We start from the raw sequence: 16,426 nt of genomic DNA on the forward strand, positions 1-16,426 counted from the left end.
GTCATGGCTTTATTATACCTAGTACTTTTTTCTTATAGTTTCGGAAGTCGGAACCTCATTTTGGTAATTGTAAAACAATGGTGTCAATCAGTTTCATCTTTTTGCTACTCTGGAATCTGAACTGAAAACAATGGCAACAAATAGTAGCTAATCAAGTTCGCTGATACCGTGTTTGTTGATATGAAATTGCTTATATTACATTAATCAAGAAAAGTACTGTAATTAACAATAATTCAAATTGTCATCAGACATTGTAAATCATGTTTTTAATACAGAAGCAATGTGTGAGAGCTTGGACCGGCAATACGGCGTGAGGAGGTATTGTTAACATCCACTGTAAGTTGATATCTGTATTCTGTATTCAGCATCTCATTCTGGACAATGTCGGGAGTCGTATACCAAACTCCAAACAATCGGCGAAAAGAATTATCTTCGTGTAAGAGAATTTGTAGAAAAATACTGCAAGTGTTTTAAACTGATAAAACTGTGGGTGTCAGAAGTTCGGCGCAAAGCACTCTAAGAGCAGCCCAGTTGAGTCTCACTGAGATGCAACATCAGGTCTCAATTGGCTGAAAGTTTCCCCTTTTGTTAGCCGTCCTGAGAGCAATTGAAACATGTAAGCCAAAATTCACGTCAATTAACAGCACGATCGGCTATAAGCCACGCGCAATCAAAAGCAGATACAACAGTAATTATGCAAGTACCATGAGTTGATTCTCAGTGACAAGAATGGCCTACGGAAAAACTTTCAGATCGTATTGATGTGCTAGCACACAAGTGTCGACATGTTCACACGGTCAACTGTAACTGGATATACAATTATTGTTTACTAAAGCGGAATTTGGAAAGACAGTCATTTACTCATTCAAGAGAAAGAATAAGTTTTCAGAATATTAAACTTAACACACTGTAAATACAGCGTTCGAAAAACTCCCAGTGGTGGCATTCCTACCTTTAGTTATGAGTATTATGGCATGCGACGCTTGTAAATACAGAAAGTATCGGAACATCTAAGATTATGCAATTGAAGGTTCTTCAGAAGTACTTCGCGTGAATGTGATGTCCATAAGGATTTAATGTCAATAACCATATTGAGTATTGACATAATTTAGCATATCTAAATACAGTATCGCTTACCTGAAGACACATATTCTGGCAAACTGACATACTTTGGACAAGAAGATTTTGATAAATTAATCTCCGTTTTGACTCCTCTGGTAGCACAATCTCGAGGCTGTAACAACATCATTAACATACAGTTTAGATTGGTAAAACTAAACCCGAACACAAACTTCCCGCTACATCTTCTGCAACATCAAACCTTCCAGATTCTCCGAATTCGTTGAAAACTCCAATTTTCACTTGATTTTAACCTAATTATTCATCAATTTTCAACAGGTATACTTTAATTTTGCACAATCTCTTAATTTGTTCTTTACTTAGTGTTTCAATTATGGTAAAAAATTATGGTAAAAAAAAGGCGTCTTCAAGATTTCAAATCTCGCCCATAGTAGTAAAGGTTTCAAATCTCAGCCCTAGCAAGAAAAGAATCCGATGTATCTAGTACCATCCTTGCAAAGTCTCAAGGTTGGGGGAGGAGTCTAGTGAAAGGTGCCTTCCATTTTAAACCACTCGCAATAAAAAAAATCGGACAAAAAAAAGGCTCAAGAGACGAGAATACGAGATAATATGCACATAAAAAGTTACATAAACCAACAGAAACTTTGAAATATATATGCATGACCACAAGATTCACATGAATAAGCAGTTCAGTACTAAGATCTTGCAAAAGGTAATATCAAAATTTCTCAGCTCTAACCTTGAAATCCTTATAGAAGCACAAATGGATTTCCTGAATAGCACCTTTGGAGCAAGATATCGAAGGCGTAGTGTGGAAAGCATTCTCAATAGCAGTTATGACGCCACCAAGAGGATACTTTTCAGAGTTTGAAGGTACATATCCAGCTTCACGCAGTACTTCCTGCAATTTTGTATTATTAAACAGTCACCATTTAGGAATTTGAGTAACATTCAGAAAGCAGAAAAGGAGTTCTCAGACTGCAAGTTCAAAGCCAACACACTTACTGTGACATTATATTTGAAGTAGATGTTGAGAGTTGTCAAAAAATAATTATACTCGTCTCCTGTGACTGAAGCAGAGCAGGTTCCATGCTTTTCTGAGAAAAATAGTTAAATCTCATTATCTCAGCATGAAATTTCTGATGAACAGTAGCTTAACGCAATAATAAATGAGCGCTTAAATATGGACCAAAAACTTGAAGCAGCTTACCCCACTATGATGTAAACGATGCAACCAACCACGATAAGAAAGAAAAGAGACAAAGTGTCAGATAACATTAAGAAAAATATAAGCAGCTCCAAATCAAAGAAAAATCCAATCACCTCATGTGCGTAAAATGATCCTTTACTTCCATGACATGTTGACGTTGAGCCACAGCTAAGAGTTGGCCAATACTCATAAAGTGCTTTTTCCAAAGTTGAGATCTAGATACAAGAAAATCAGTTAATAGAAACAATCTCAGTATTTACTCGGAACTGCAAAACTTTATGAAACATAAAATTATGAGTATTAGAACTAATCCAGGAAAACGAGAGAACAATCCTTACACATGATTCAGCATTCAAATGCTAGTATTAGCACCAACCATGAACAAAGTTAATTTAGAGAATTTACAGTCACAGGTTCAGCATTCAAATGCTAGTAATGCTGTTGTTGTTGCTTTCTTTCAGAAGTTCTAACACTCCCTAGTTTGTGAAATTTATTGAGCATTCATAAATAAGCTAACAACTTCAATTAGTAAAAATTAAGTTCAATTGTCTAAAACATCAATTAGGGTGAAAAACATAGGTAGGAGACACTTTTAGTTTTCAAACCCGGTTAAGTAATCCTCTTATCAACTTGTATAAGTTGTATTGCTTCATCCTCGTAGTATAATTACAAAAGGAAAAATCAAACTGGAATGAGTAAAAGCAAGCACATTAATGATGAGGGCCGTAGACCAAAATGCAATACCTCGTTCATGTCAAAACTGTCGTTGCTGCAGCAAGCAGGCCAGCCTCCATCATTGTAGTCGGCCCAAAGCCCATCTGTAATATGGAAATTAAATTAAAAGAACTTGGAATTTGGAAGTTGGAAATTGAATCAACATTCATCTTCAAATGTCCTTAAAACGAAGTTGTTGCTTTTTGTTATAAAAATAGAAAATACTTACGGATGGTGAAATGTTGAGGCGCACCTGAACTGGAAAAAAAAAATTAGACACAGAATTAGTAGATCAGTTTCCTTGTATCTTTAAATAAGCAGTTAAATTTGCTACTTCATACACATCATTTGCCACGCACTCAATATTGTCTCAGATTATCGAACAAGTAAACAGTAACATTCAATCATCAAATGATCAAATTATAGACTTTAACATCACATTAATGACTCAAAGGCCGAAGGCAAGTTTAACTATTCCTCCAAGTGATGCAAGAATCATTACTGACTGCAGAAGGATTATTTTTTAATTTTGACAACGGCACAGGAGTATTAAATTCATTATCTTATTTTTGAAGCTCTAAAGGACATCTATATGATAAGAGCATTAACCATTTACTCAATCCTCCAAATTCGTAAACTTAATAAGGTCGCATCATTCTGTATTTCTCTCTTAGCCGGAATCACGAAGCCTCACAACCCACAGCGGAGTTTATTCAGCAAAGTTCAAAACTTTTCCAATGATTCTTTCCGCTGATTCCATATCATCATTTACTTATCACATTTGCTTCTCAAAATCAATAAATCAGTAGCCACTTTCTACCACGCCTCTTTCACCTCCTAAGTCTAAGATATGGTCCAATAACAACACGGTATGTCATCAAACTAGGAAACACACCATAGCTCAACATAATTTCCCCAGCTAAATATCAATTGTAACCATTGTATTCCCACAGCATTTATCATCATTACTTCCAATGTAGATTGTTAGAGCCCCCACTAACAAGTATCGAGAATTCGTGACAACCACACTCTAACATTCTTCATAGATGGAAAACTTAGGTACATCCAGTGCAGTGCTGAAACAAGGATTTGCAGTCTGGAGATAGGGGCGAAAATTCTAGGAGGACGAATTATTAATGCCATAAGGTAAACAAGAAAAAGATCGAAACTTTTAACTAAAAATTTCTAATTCTTCATAACAGGGATAATTATAATAGTTGGACCTCAACCATCACCTTAAGGTTTTGGTTGAGATGGTTCATCTATCTTGGTGTGTTCGAATCCTGGCAACCCCGATAACTCACGAAGTGGAATTTCAGCACATGGTTTGGCGGAGCCTGTGCATTAACCACTCTTCAAGCCCAACGGGCATTCGAGTGAAGGGGTGTAACAGGAATAATTATAATAGTTGGACATCAACCATCATCACCTTAAAGTTTTGGTTGAGATGGTTTTATCTATCACTTCATTCTTCATTGCTGCCACGAATTATTAATGCTCGTCTATCGAACCCAATACTCAGTTAGTCTACTGTAAGGCGGTTTAACATTACTATTGTCTAAAACAGATCCCACCAACATGAAACATAATCACAAATATAAAAGTTACTCCCTCCATCCGTCTCAATCATTTGTTTAACTTTAATTAAAATACCGCTAACTGAGACGGAAAAAGTAGTTACTAAAAGACCATCTTATATAAGTATTTGTGCAGAACAATATAATCGGAAATCATTGAATAGATAAGATACCTTCGGCAACAACCATTGGTTTTGCAACACTTTTGAGTACGACGACAGTAAGTTCCAGGCCATTGAAGAGCTAAAACGAAGTAATCGAATTCACGCTGGTTACTATTATGGACTTCTATTCCGCCATCATCGTCGACGAAGCTTGCGGAAGAAGGACTAACCGAGAATAACGCGATGATTGTAATGGTGAATGCGAAGAGTTTCGCCATTGTTGTTGTTGTTGTTGTTGGATGAATTATGAGATTTCGTAAGTCAATTAAATTGGTACACTTTCTCCAATAATTTGTTGTTGTTGTGTTGCGCTCATGTGAGGATATTCGTTACGCGATGCTTAGGCCTACTAGATTCTCGTGACAGGATTCCTTGATTGGATTGGTCCATCAAACCCGAAAAGTGTGCCTGAAATTAAAGATGTCAATTGTCAAGTGGTAAGTATGACCCGATCCGAGAAACCCCATTGAATTCGAGCAAACCCGATCAATTCGATAGGAGCCTGAAATGGTTCAAATCGGACCTGATCAAACCTTACATGATAAGACCTGTTACCCGAGTCAACTCAATTAAGTTAGACCGGAAACCAACTCGACCCGACTTGAGATTATCCGTAACCCAAGTTAACCTGACACCCCTTTCAACCCGACCCATAGGTGACCATGAACCTGACGGGAATGTAGTCGTGAACGAATTTGACTTGAATGTGATATGACGCGACCCAACAATCCGACATACCCGATTATGCCACATTTGCCTGAAATAGTGAAATGTAGCTAAACTGAAATTCGATGTTCTCGAATATGAGCTCTACCGAATTTAGAATCGTTTTGTCTCAAAATGACTGGCTAAAGCTGTAGTCATTTCCATATGTACTCCGTAGTTACAACGTTGCAAATAAACCAAACGTAAAATATATTTACACACATAAAACAGTTTCAACCTATTTTATTCGTTTAACCGTTAACACTCATTAACCCCAAACTAACATTCATAACCTGTTTATCCAAAACCGAAGAATGTAATTCATACTTTTAAACAAGTTGGTTGGATTATCGAGTCACCACAAAGAAATTTATGACTCGGTTATATAATGAGCGGTTACATATATAACACGAAACTTATACGGGATCGAGATAGGATTGAAGTATTTCCACACGAAACTTTTTTACGGTTGCCAAAAATAAAAATAAAAATTATAACTAGTTCACAAGTCATAGCATTTGGACCTTAACATGCCAACTTCATTTAAGGCCGTCTCGTATTTTCTAGTTCATAAATCATAACGTTATTGAACCATGTTTCGTACTCGGCTAACCCGACAATAAATTAATATTAATAACAATATTATTAATATTAATATTAGTAGTAATTATATTAATATCAATATTAGTGATTTTAATAATCATAATATTCATTATAATAACAATAATGAGGATGATTAATTATTAATAAATCAATATTAATAATATTGGTATAATAATGTTAATAAAATAATAATAAATAAATAATATTAATAATATCAATAAAAACTACGGAGTATTATGTTTAAAATGAGTAGAATTGAATTGGTTAAGCTTAACGGAGCTTAACTGAACTGAACTGAATGAAACTTAACTAAACTGAACTGAACTTATAATAATAGAAATTAAGTCTAAAAAAACAAGGTTAAAGTGAAACGGATTAGCCGAGTACGGAACATGGTTCAATAAGGCAAATTTAATTTGGGATTTGGGGAAGATCTGGGCAACCCTTATTTCCCGATACGAAGGGTTTTATTTTTACTTTTCCGCTCCACACACACACAAACAAAACAAAACGAAAAACAACGACAACGACGACAAGAGAGAGAAAGAGATAAAACTAAACCCGAACACAAACTTCCCGCTACATCTTCTGCAACATCAAACCTTCCAGATTCTCCGAATTCGTTGAAAACTCCAATTTTCACTTGATTTTAACCTAATTATTCATCAATTTTCAACAGGTATACTTTAATTTTGCACAATCTCTTAATTTGTTCTTTACTTAGTGTTTCAATTCGATGTGAAATTGATTGTTTTGATGCATTATTGCGTTTTTTTGGTTAAGATCATGTGTTTTTTGTAGGTAATTTGATGAATTTGGATTATTTTAGTGTTTTAGGGGGTTATTGAGTTGATTAATTGAGTTCTTTAATGTTACGTTATGGTTCTAGGGTTTGCTGTGGGATTGCTGTAACTTCACGCGGCATTCAATTAGGTGTTTCTGAGGTGTTTAATTGACGTTGAGCTGTTGATTTGTATGTTTGTAACCCTAAGTTTAGGTATGAATTATTGATTTGCGTGCCGGTGTAGTCTTGTGATCTTGTTTTTGTATTGACCGCGTTATTCCGAATATTTTGGAGTAAATAGTTAAGTTATAGGCTGGTAGGCAGGCTACGGAACTGTGCTTTTAGAACATGTTGTCCGAGGTTTATCAGTAAAATTCTCCCCAACTCCGAATAAGTGAAGGTTGTGTTGGACGAGACAACCAATTTGAACGTGGAAGGCTGCGTAGGGAAGAGAGAAGCATGGAATACAGGCATTTAGATTGCTTTGTATCATTCTGTATTATGAAGTCCTTACTGAATCTGGAATTAGAAGGAAGTGTGTTGTTTGGGTGGGCTGTGAGTGGGGGGAGGGGGTTGTTTGCGGTAGGTGTTTGGAAGAATGGAAGTGTAAGTTTCAGTCGAGGCCGATTGTTTGGTTGGTGTTTTTGAGGAAGGTTTTCAGATTAGGTTTAGAAGTTGACGGTACTTGTTATGTGTTGGTCTGAAGTAGTTTTGCCTCGATTTATATTTTGTTATAAGATAACTTCTTATCTGAGATATAATAATTAAGCATGAGGTATAAGGAATAAGAAAGGTAACTAGAATTCCTTAAATATTGTTAAACCTCAGTTGATGGGTCTGTGATGGAGTCAAATTCAATGGAGCAGGAATGTCGTAGAATAGTAGTTTCCAGCCGGTTGTATGATTTTAGGTGTAGTTTTGTTGATGTGGAGAGTGCTTTATACGGAGTTCGGATCTATCCTCACTCACCAACCCGTTATATTAAGTAGGTTATTGCCTTTGTTAAGTTAGTGGTTGCAGTTGTAAGAAGTAAACTCGTATAACAAGGAATACTACAGTCATTTGTTGTCCTATTCCATTCTGGGGTGTCTGAGTCAATTGTTGTCCTTTCTATTTTAAGAATGAACTTGATGAACAATTTGATCATTCACACTCAATTTGGTCCACTTGTCATTTATTAGTTGACCCCCTCCTCTTTCCTTGGTCTTTGTGCCAAAATCAAAGGACAACAATTTTACCGGGACAGAGGGAGTACATGTTATTCTGCTCGAGGCAGTATATTTTCTTTTCGGTGCGCAGTGAGGGAACAAATTCCATTGCTGTTGGATTCCCATTAGGCTTCGCCCTGTACGTTCTAGCACTTCACTGCACTTCACTGGTTTATGTAGCAAAGCTATACGCTTCTGTTTGATGTTCGATTGTGGGAAGGAAATTGACAATACACTTTTGTCATATTTACAATTAATGTTAGTAATAGTAACACTTAGCTAGCCAAAATTTATCTTCCACTCCGGCAACTTGCAGGATTTAGTTTTTCACTAAGGGAAAAAAATACATTGTTATCAGGAGTCTTTTATAGTTTTAGGGTTTCTGCTACTGCTTAGTCCTTTTTTTTTATTGGAATCTCTACATGACACCTTTTTTAAGATAGCGGAATGTAGGAGGCTTAAAAATGTCATCTGGCCTTATTTTTAGGCAGGTGGTTGAGTGAATGTAGTGGAACCTGCATGCTTTTGTAAGGGTATTTTGATATTTTTAGAGGGACTGTATTTCCATTTAGGGAAAACTGAAAAGTGGTTAATTGGTTTGAATGACTCAGAAGAAAAATATAGGGAGTCCATTGATCGAGTGTTTTCTTATGTTCCTTGAATGAATCAGAAGAAAAATATAGTGAATCCATTGAATGGAGTATTTTCTTATGTTTTCCCTTCAACTCCTTTTTTATAAGATTTCCTCTCTGTATATACTTGATAGTATTCTTTTTACTCTACTCTCAGGCAGAATGCTGTTTGAAAGCTCTTTGACATAGAATATAATCTTTCGTGAAGACTTACGTTGCTCTAGGTTACTTTCTCTAGAGCACCAGTGTTTCATCATTCATGAAGTGTTTTGGTATTACATTTTGTGTGGAGTCATGGATGAATTAGACACTTCCACGAAACTTAATACCCTAAACCTCAAACAGTTTGGTCTCTTGTAATTAGTTTACTGTTTACTCTCTTCATCCCATTTGACTTTCCTGGTCTAACAACCGATATTTTCTCACTGTTTTCAGCAGCCATAATTTTTTAAATTATTAAATGAAAATATTTTTATCGATAAAGCAATCTTAGTATTTTATTTATTGTGATTCTACATATATTTGTCGAAATTAGCAGTAAATTTTTACAGATTTTCCCCCTAAGTCAAACCAGAATAATATATATGGGATGGGAATTGGGATGGATGCGATACTTCGCAAATTAAGGAAGAAAAATACTTAAAATATTGCATAAATTGAAACGTAAAGGTTGTGCTCCGATTGACCGTATTAGTTTAATTCCTTTGGTTTAGAATTTTATCGGAGGTCTATCATATAAACCTGTAAATTTACGAACTGGCAGATAATTTTGGTACAAACTGAAATCAGAATATTTGTAAATCGTTTTAGGACAGAGCCAGAAGGTGTCCAATATTTGATTCTTGAAACTTGAATGTCTCTTTTGGTAGGTAGCTCATAAAGTGTTGGAGTGATACGACGAAATTTAAAGTTTCCATCTCTGCTTGAGTCACACCTGTGTGCTCCAAGGTGATTGTGATTAATCTGATGAAGTTTGCAGTAAGTAGGATGCTTTATTGATTTTTTTAATGTTTTCAAACAGTTTGTTTCTTTTTATTGTTGGTAGTTGAGAGTGTTCGGGAGCTATCTGAGAATTGAAATTTAAAGTATCATCTCTGCTTTAGCCACACCGGTGTTATCCAAGGTGATTGTGGCATATCCAATGAAGTATATAGTATTACGCGATTTTGCAATTTTGATGTCTTCAAACTAATGGTTTGCTTTTATTTTTGTTGGTAGGTAAGAGAGTGTGGGCCTATAGGAAAATCTATCCTTGGGAGCCAGGTTCCTTCCCGAGATACACTGTTCTTTATATTTCAGGTGATTGTTGCAAGATGTAATGAAGTTGACATGAACAATATTTTTAGTGCGTGATGTGAATCTTGTCGATTTCAGCACGATTAAAGACATTTTTATAGTTTGTTTCTGTTTTGTGCTTGTTATACTTGGTTGTAAATCTTCGTATAGTTCAAGTAGCATCACATGTGATTGTTGAAAGGACACACGACTTCGTTGCACATTAGCTACATTAATCTATCCCCAATTTTTGTTTGACTTTATAAATCTTTTTTCTTTCTTTTGATCAACATGGAAGAGTGTAGATGAAGGTTATTATGATGGTGATTTATTATGGTAATGTCCGAAACGAAGTGCCGTCTTTTATGACATTTCCTGTATTGACTTTAGTCTTACCATTGTGTTCCGTTTTCGGATTTTGAGAGGATGCAAGGAGAGGTGTGGACCCATTTTATAGTGCGTAGGCTGTGGTGGCTGATGAAGAGAGATACATGGATCTGTATCCTTCATTGGTTGGGCAGGTTTAGGAAGAAATACTACTGCCCCCCTCAATTCTCTTCTTCATTGTTATCCAGACACACCATAAATGGGGATGTTGGATCCATGTAGCTAAACCAGTCCATTTGCTTAAAAACTGATTGGTTGTTGTTACCCTATGGCCTATGCCTAAAAGGCGGGACAGCCACAATGCTGTTTTTGATCCATAATAAAAATTATATCATCCAACCGACTACTATTTCAATGTAAGAAGCACGTACAAACTCTGTAGTCTCTTCTGTTATATCCCTAAGGTATGTGTTATTATGGATAAACCAGTTTTTGGTTCCAAACTTTGGAGAATCACCTATGCTATGTGGTATCATGCATTGTTGAATGTTTCCTTTTAGTGACAAAATAGGGCATATCGATTATATTTTTAAACCAGAGCTGGATACATCCAACTGTCATCAGTGTGAACTTTGAAGACTGTGTATAGTATTGTCCTGATTTTTTTTTTCTGTTGTTTACAGCTAGTTGATGAAGGTTTGCCATGTGTTGAAATGTTGATTAATGGATTCAGACAACCAAAAGTTTGGAAGAGGTAAATGCATAAATTGGATTTTCGTTATGTTCCGTGTTAATATCATAAAAAGGTCGATCGCGTGGACACTATAGATAATGTTGATATAGGTTCTGTGGGAGGACTTCGATGTGCATATCCTCTTGAGTCTGACAGTTTTCTGGCATGTACAAGTGTGCAACTAGCAAATGTGATGTGAGACATCTGTGGCATTGCTGTCTTGAAGTGTTTGCTTTGACTTTAAATCAATTTTAACTTGATTATTTAACCTGTATATTTTTTCAAATATTGTTGCTTTTTTCATTAGCTGATTTGGAACATTTTGTAATTGTGAAGTTTCAGAGCCAACTAAACTGGTATCCCAACTAGTTAAATCGACAATGTGAAGTATTGGCTTTCTAATGTCTTTCTTTCTGCTTTTTTTTTGTTTGTTTCTCTCCTTTTTAAGTTATATCTACGCCATTTTATTCTATGAAAAGATCTGACAAAGGATTGATATATGAGATCCTTTCTTTCCTCTTGCTTATGTCCCTCTTTCTTGGTTCAGGTCCCAGGGAGCTAACAGGTGCCGTTGATCTGATAACGCATTACAAGCTATTACCGCATCATGAATTTTTCTGCAAAAAGTCTCTTCCCGTGTCAATCTCAGATACCCACTACCTTCACAACGTGGTTGGAGATACAGAAATCCGGAAAGGAGAAGGAATGCAGTTGGATCAGTTAATCCAAAATCCGTCTTATTCACAGGATGGAAAAACACGCATACGACCCTTTGATTTGAACATTCTTAGTGAAGCCTTTCTTTTAAGGGATACTACCCCTGTTGAGCTGCCTTCTGTAAGTATTCACATTCTTTTTTGCTGCGCCCTCCTCTCCCCATTCGCCTCTTTAAAATGTAGGAAAATGCACAAGACAAAATCAGTAATGTCTAGCTGATTGCACTGTTTTATGTGACCAGCTTTTTCACGAAGAACTCTCTGTATGTTGTCTTGTATGTTGTTCATTCTTACCTCACAAAGAAAAAGGTTAAAGACTCCTTTTGTGGGGGTAAATAGCATTAACCTTTTCTGCTGTAAAAAGATTTAGTTTCTGGTTGTTTTTCAATGTTAAATAGAAAGACAAGTTTGTCTTTGAAGTTTGAACAGGAAGTGAGATTGGTGCTATTTTCTTTAAATAAAAGCCATTCATCTTTCTGGGGTTCATATCTTCTTTATTGTCAAGGCTATGATTGAATGTTTTTATTCTGTTTACTGTTTTTCACCTTCTCCTTTTCATTTATTGCATCTCATGTCTTTTTTAGGCAGAGAAGGGGATTCCAACAATTGCTGGAAAATCAAAAAGTGAGTCAAAGGACAAGGATAAAAAGCACAAAAAACACAAAGACAGAGACAAAGACAAAGAGAAGGATAAAGACCACAAAAAGCACAAACATCGTCATAAAGATCGAAGTAAAGATAAAGAGAAGGAAAAGGAAAAAAAGAAAGATAAGAGTGGGCATCAAGAGTCTGGTGGTGAACATTCAAAGAAGAATCATGATAAGGTTTGTACGAGTTTCGTTAATCTAATCTGGTATGTGAACTAATGTGCTATGAGAATGGACTTCTGGCTGGGTATGTCTTAGGAGCTTGTAGTGCAGCGTGAAACTGTGACATGTTGCTTGAAGATTGAGTTGGTTTTGTGGCAAACAGTAATTGCCTCCTCTCAAAAACGGGTCACCTTATACTGCTTCTGAGAGAGTTGAATTATTAGTTATTTGATGCTCTGATATGGTATTCCTCTGTTAATTCTTTAGGAGGCAGTTTTGTTGATATGTAAGACTCAAGCGTGCTACTTTCTCTATCGCTTAAAACTATTCACGTCTAATTATTGTTCTCTCGGGATTACAGAAGAGGAAGCATGATGTTGATGAAGATGCCAACGATATTCATAAACACAAAAAGAGCAAGGTGAAATTAATAGTTTTGAATTTTTGATACGAAACCTGTTATTTCATATCATATTTCTTTCATCTAAAGTTATTGTTTTTTGTATTAATTGTCACAGCATAAGAGCTCAAAAGGTGACGAGATGGGTGTGATTAAGGTTGCGGGGTGAGGCATTATACCTGTAGTTGTGTTGATATTATTTTTCTCAGATGTTGGGTATTTTCAAAGGGGATATCCATTTTCTACGTGCATCAGTTAAGGTATTCTCTTGTATTCAAGTTGTATATCGTGCATTTGTGCTGCATCGATAAAATAGGATTCGTGCAACAATTTTAGTGACATGTAAGCTGGGTGTTAGGAAAAAATAGCCTTTTCTTAGGTTTGTCAGCAATTGACTCGTTGAGTAAGATGCTTTCGTGTATTATTGTGTATTTGTAATGGAGCTCAGGCCCAGATTAGAACGCCATAGGTTTTTTTTTTTTTTTTTTTTTTTTTTTTTTTTTCTTCTTATGAGAGTAAACTGTTTCTAGGTATGTAAAGCCATTTGATTAAACTTGAAACTCTAATTGCTCGAAGAGAGGTTAAATTTGGGATCGTAATTCATAAGAAATGGGGTAATGAGTATTATTTGCAAAAGACGTGTCAACTGTAATTTTTATTCACAGAACTACCCCATCACCAATTAAAATGATTGGATCAATGGCATAATTTGGAGTATTTCTTGTGACTGAAGACTGGGCAAGTACAACTGAAGTCTTATTTTTTACTTTTGAGGAGAAAAACTTTTGAAGCCTTAGTGTCGTCTCTGTGTATGGGGGCCATGGGGATGGATGGTATGTGTGTTGTGTTCCTCTAGAGACTGAGTTTTCAGGCTGTGATTTCCCCTTAGTCACATCGTGTTTGGTTTTGTTCGTTCAAAATACTTGATGGTGCTATTGGTAGTCGATCTTGCATGATAATGTGTTTTCTGTTGAAATATTACGGTGTAGTTTCAATTCTCAAGTTGAAAGTTGTGCATTTTATTACAACCGTAAAACTTAGTTGTATGGTATACAGTATTTTTTAGTGCTCAAAAATAGTTTTGACTATCATCATATACAAGCCTAGGGAAGCCAATATCGGTTCAAGGAATTAAACAATAAGCTCCACATTTGTGGTTTAGACGAGTGTTGCAAATAACCGTAGATGCAGAAATCGGTAACTAGCAGTGTATCATTTTCTTTTTTAGATTACTTACTGCATCTGTAATATTCAATGTTGTCAGGATCGGGATTCTACTTTGAATCGATGGAGTGGGTATGATCGAATCGGTAGAACCGGATCGTAGAATCGTAAGATTCTACAAATTCACTAAATATAGTTTTTTATTTGGTAAAAATATATAATTGAAGATCAAAACACTTATTTATACACAATATCTATAGCTAATGAGTTTAGTATCATTTCATGAACATGTTTCTACAACTTACATGAAATTTAGAATTTACGATGTCATTATATAAAAATATATTTTAATATGTTTACTATGGAGTCGAATCGTAGGATCGTAAGATCGTAGGATCGTAAGATCGTAGAATCGTATTATGATTCTATCTCTAGAAAATTTCAAATAGATAGGATCGTAAGATTCTACAAACATGATAGAATCGTAGGATCCGGAATCGGTCAAACATTTTTGGATTGTAAAATCGTAGAATCATAGGATCGAATCGGGATTCTGACAACAATGGTAATATTGTGTCAAAAGTTGCATGTCGTATATTACTCTCTTCTGTGTAGCTCTGCTAGATCTATGCTGTTATTTACTGTAATCTTTATGACCATCTCTGTTTTGTCGCAGAATACTTGGTGAATCGAGATCTGGATATGGAATAGTTGATGTACGCTAGAAACGAATGTCCCTTATAGTTGCTGTTAACCTTTGAAATTCTGATAAAAACTTATTTTCCCACACTAGTTCATTATTGTAACACTTCTTTGTAGAGGTTCAAAGTCGAGCCTAGATACTCTTTTTAGTCGTTTTTAGAGTTTTGTTCTATTTTTGTAGTCAAACAGGTTAGTAGATTTTCCTTAGAATTTTGTGTATTCTAATTAATATCTCCAGGAATCGATGTTTACGTTTTTATTTTTGTAAAGTTCAATTAAATTGGCAGAAAATGACCTTGAGCCTTGAGGTAGGTAGGTTGTTTGTAAAGAAATTGCTAGTCAATGTCATCTGATCAATTCTTAACTTTATCTCGTATATAATTCGATCAGAGTATCGATCAAAGGAATTGGTACATGTACTTCATGGAGCTTTCTTTCTTTTTCGTTGTCGATGAATGGCTTAGGGTTAGACTTGATCTCGTTCTGCTCCCTTTGTCCCAATCATTAATTTGCTTTTTTATTCTTGTGAGATTTTAATCAAAGACAAATAAATGATTGGGACGGAAGGGGTAATAACCTTGCATATATTTCATCAAAATAAAAACAATCAATTGATTGATAATGTTATTAAGAAATCCATCAATTATTTTCTCGTAATTAATACTAATATATATAAGCATCTGATTACATGATGCCATGGCGTAAACAAAATTCAAACATGAGGCGGAGAACCCATTGTCGTCGTCTTCCTTCAAGGATTCTGCAAACTTGATCAAAATACTAGCATCTGCTGATTATGGCACTATAATAAAACAAGTCGATGAGGCCTTACGTAACTTCTTCAATGTGCTCTCTGCGGTTAAGCATTAGACACGGCTTGCATGAGGTTAAGCATTCTATGAAAACACCCGTCAATTTCCGAGACTTTCACCAACAATCAATACAAAGCTCTTGAAGTAAAGGACAGTTTGAAACTAGTCTTCCCACAAACTCATCCTCGGGTAGGATAATTGAATGCAGTTGAAATACTTTTAAGTTCGGGATCCTGAAGGGTGGCATACTAGAAACTAGTTCTTTTTTTTTTTTTTTTTTTGGCAGCAATACATAAAGGTATACAATTTACGATCCTCTCATGGCCTTTTGAGCAAGGTCATGAGCGATCTTATTAAAACACCTAGGAATAAAAGAAAACCTCAAACAATGAAATAACGGAAATAAAACACCCATATCATCCAGTAATCCTCGCGTAAGATGATGGATCATTTCCCCCCCAGATAATTGAAGCAAGAACTTCAGACAATCCGTGGACACGTCAAGATGTCGAATCCCTTGAGCAGATGCCCAAATCAGCACATCTCTAAGTCCAATAGCTTCAGCCTGCATCGCCGACTGAGCTTTGACCTTGTTACCTCTACTGCAAATCGTAGAGCCATCAGCCGCATACGCAACCCATCCAATTGCAGCTTCCTTAACCGACTTCCACCCTGCGTCGACCCTGACCTTGACAGGAGTACACGAGTGAGTCGCCCCAACCACATACCAAGGATTACCATCCCGTAATTCATTAGGCATACAGAGCATGCCCCCTCCTCCCTCCTTACTCTCAACCCGCGACTTCTCACC

At 35.9% G+C, this 16,426-nt stretch overlaps 2 protein-coding genes across 7 annotated transcripts; one reads left to right on the forward strand and one right to left on the reverse strand.

Moving 5' to 3' along the window:
• Positions 1 to 120: 120 nt before the first annotated feature.
• LOC141652571 (ribonuclease 2-like) lies at positions 121 to 5,127 on the reverse strand. The gene is made up of 9 exons (XM_074460092.1): positions 4,755 to 5,127; positions 3,234 to 3,262; positions 3,035 to 3,108; positions 2,404 to 2,505; positions 2,291 to 2,294; positions 2,086 to 2,177; positions 1,820 to 1,981; positions 1,138 to 1,234; positions 121 to 597 (listed from the first exon to the last, which is right to left on the reverse strand). Exons 1-9 carry the CDS (start codon positions 4,961 to 4,963, stop codon positions 539 to 541), a joined length of 828 nt encoding a protein of 275 aa, XP_074316193.1. The 5' UTR covers positions 4,964 to 5,127; the 3' UTR covers positions 121 to 538.
• Positions 5,128 to 6,437: 1,310 nt separating this feature from the next.
• On the forward strand, positions 6,438 to 15,097 carry LOC141652572 (mediator of RNA polymerase II transcription subunit 19a-like). Of its 6 annotated transcripts, none has more exons than XM_074460093.1 (10): positions 6,438 to 6,732; positions 9,547 to 9,625; positions 9,723 to 9,800; positions 9,896 to 9,976; positions 10,963 to 11,033; positions 11,560 to 11,849; positions 12,313 to 12,552; positions 12,899 to 12,958; positions 13,056 to 13,197; positions 14,778 to 15,097. In XM_074460093.1, the coding sequence occupies exons 5-9, from the start codon at positions 11,003 to 11,005 to the stop codon at positions 13,104 to 13,106; spliced, it is 672 nt and encodes a 223-aa protein (XP_074316194.1). In that variant the 5' UTR covers positions 6,438 to 6,732; positions 9,547 to 9,625; positions 9,723 to 9,800; positions 9,896 to 9,976; positions 10,963 to 11,002; the 3' UTR covers positions 13,107 to 13,197; positions 14,778 to 15,097. The 6 variants fall into 6 exon arrangements, with proteins under 6 accessions (XP_074316194.1, XP_074316199.1, XP_074316195.1 ...); XM_074460094.1 differs by having other exon boundaries at positions 6,557 to 6,732; positions 9,551 to 9,625; XM_074460096.1 differs by lacking the exon at positions 6,438 to 6,732 and adding an exon at positions 8,062 to 8,184 and having other exon boundaries at positions 9,551 to 9,625.
• The last annotated feature ends 1,329 nt before the right edge of the window (positions 15,098 to 16,426 follow it).

The sequence above is a fragment of the Silene latifolia genome, chromosome 4 (assembly GCF_048544455.1).
Source record: "Silene latifolia isolate original U9 population chromosome 4, ASM4854445v1, whole genome shotgun sequence".
In the NCBI taxonomy this organism is placed as follows: Eukaryota; Viridiplantae; Streptophyta; class Magnoliopsida; order Caryophyllales; family Caryophyllaceae; genus Silene; species Silene latifolia.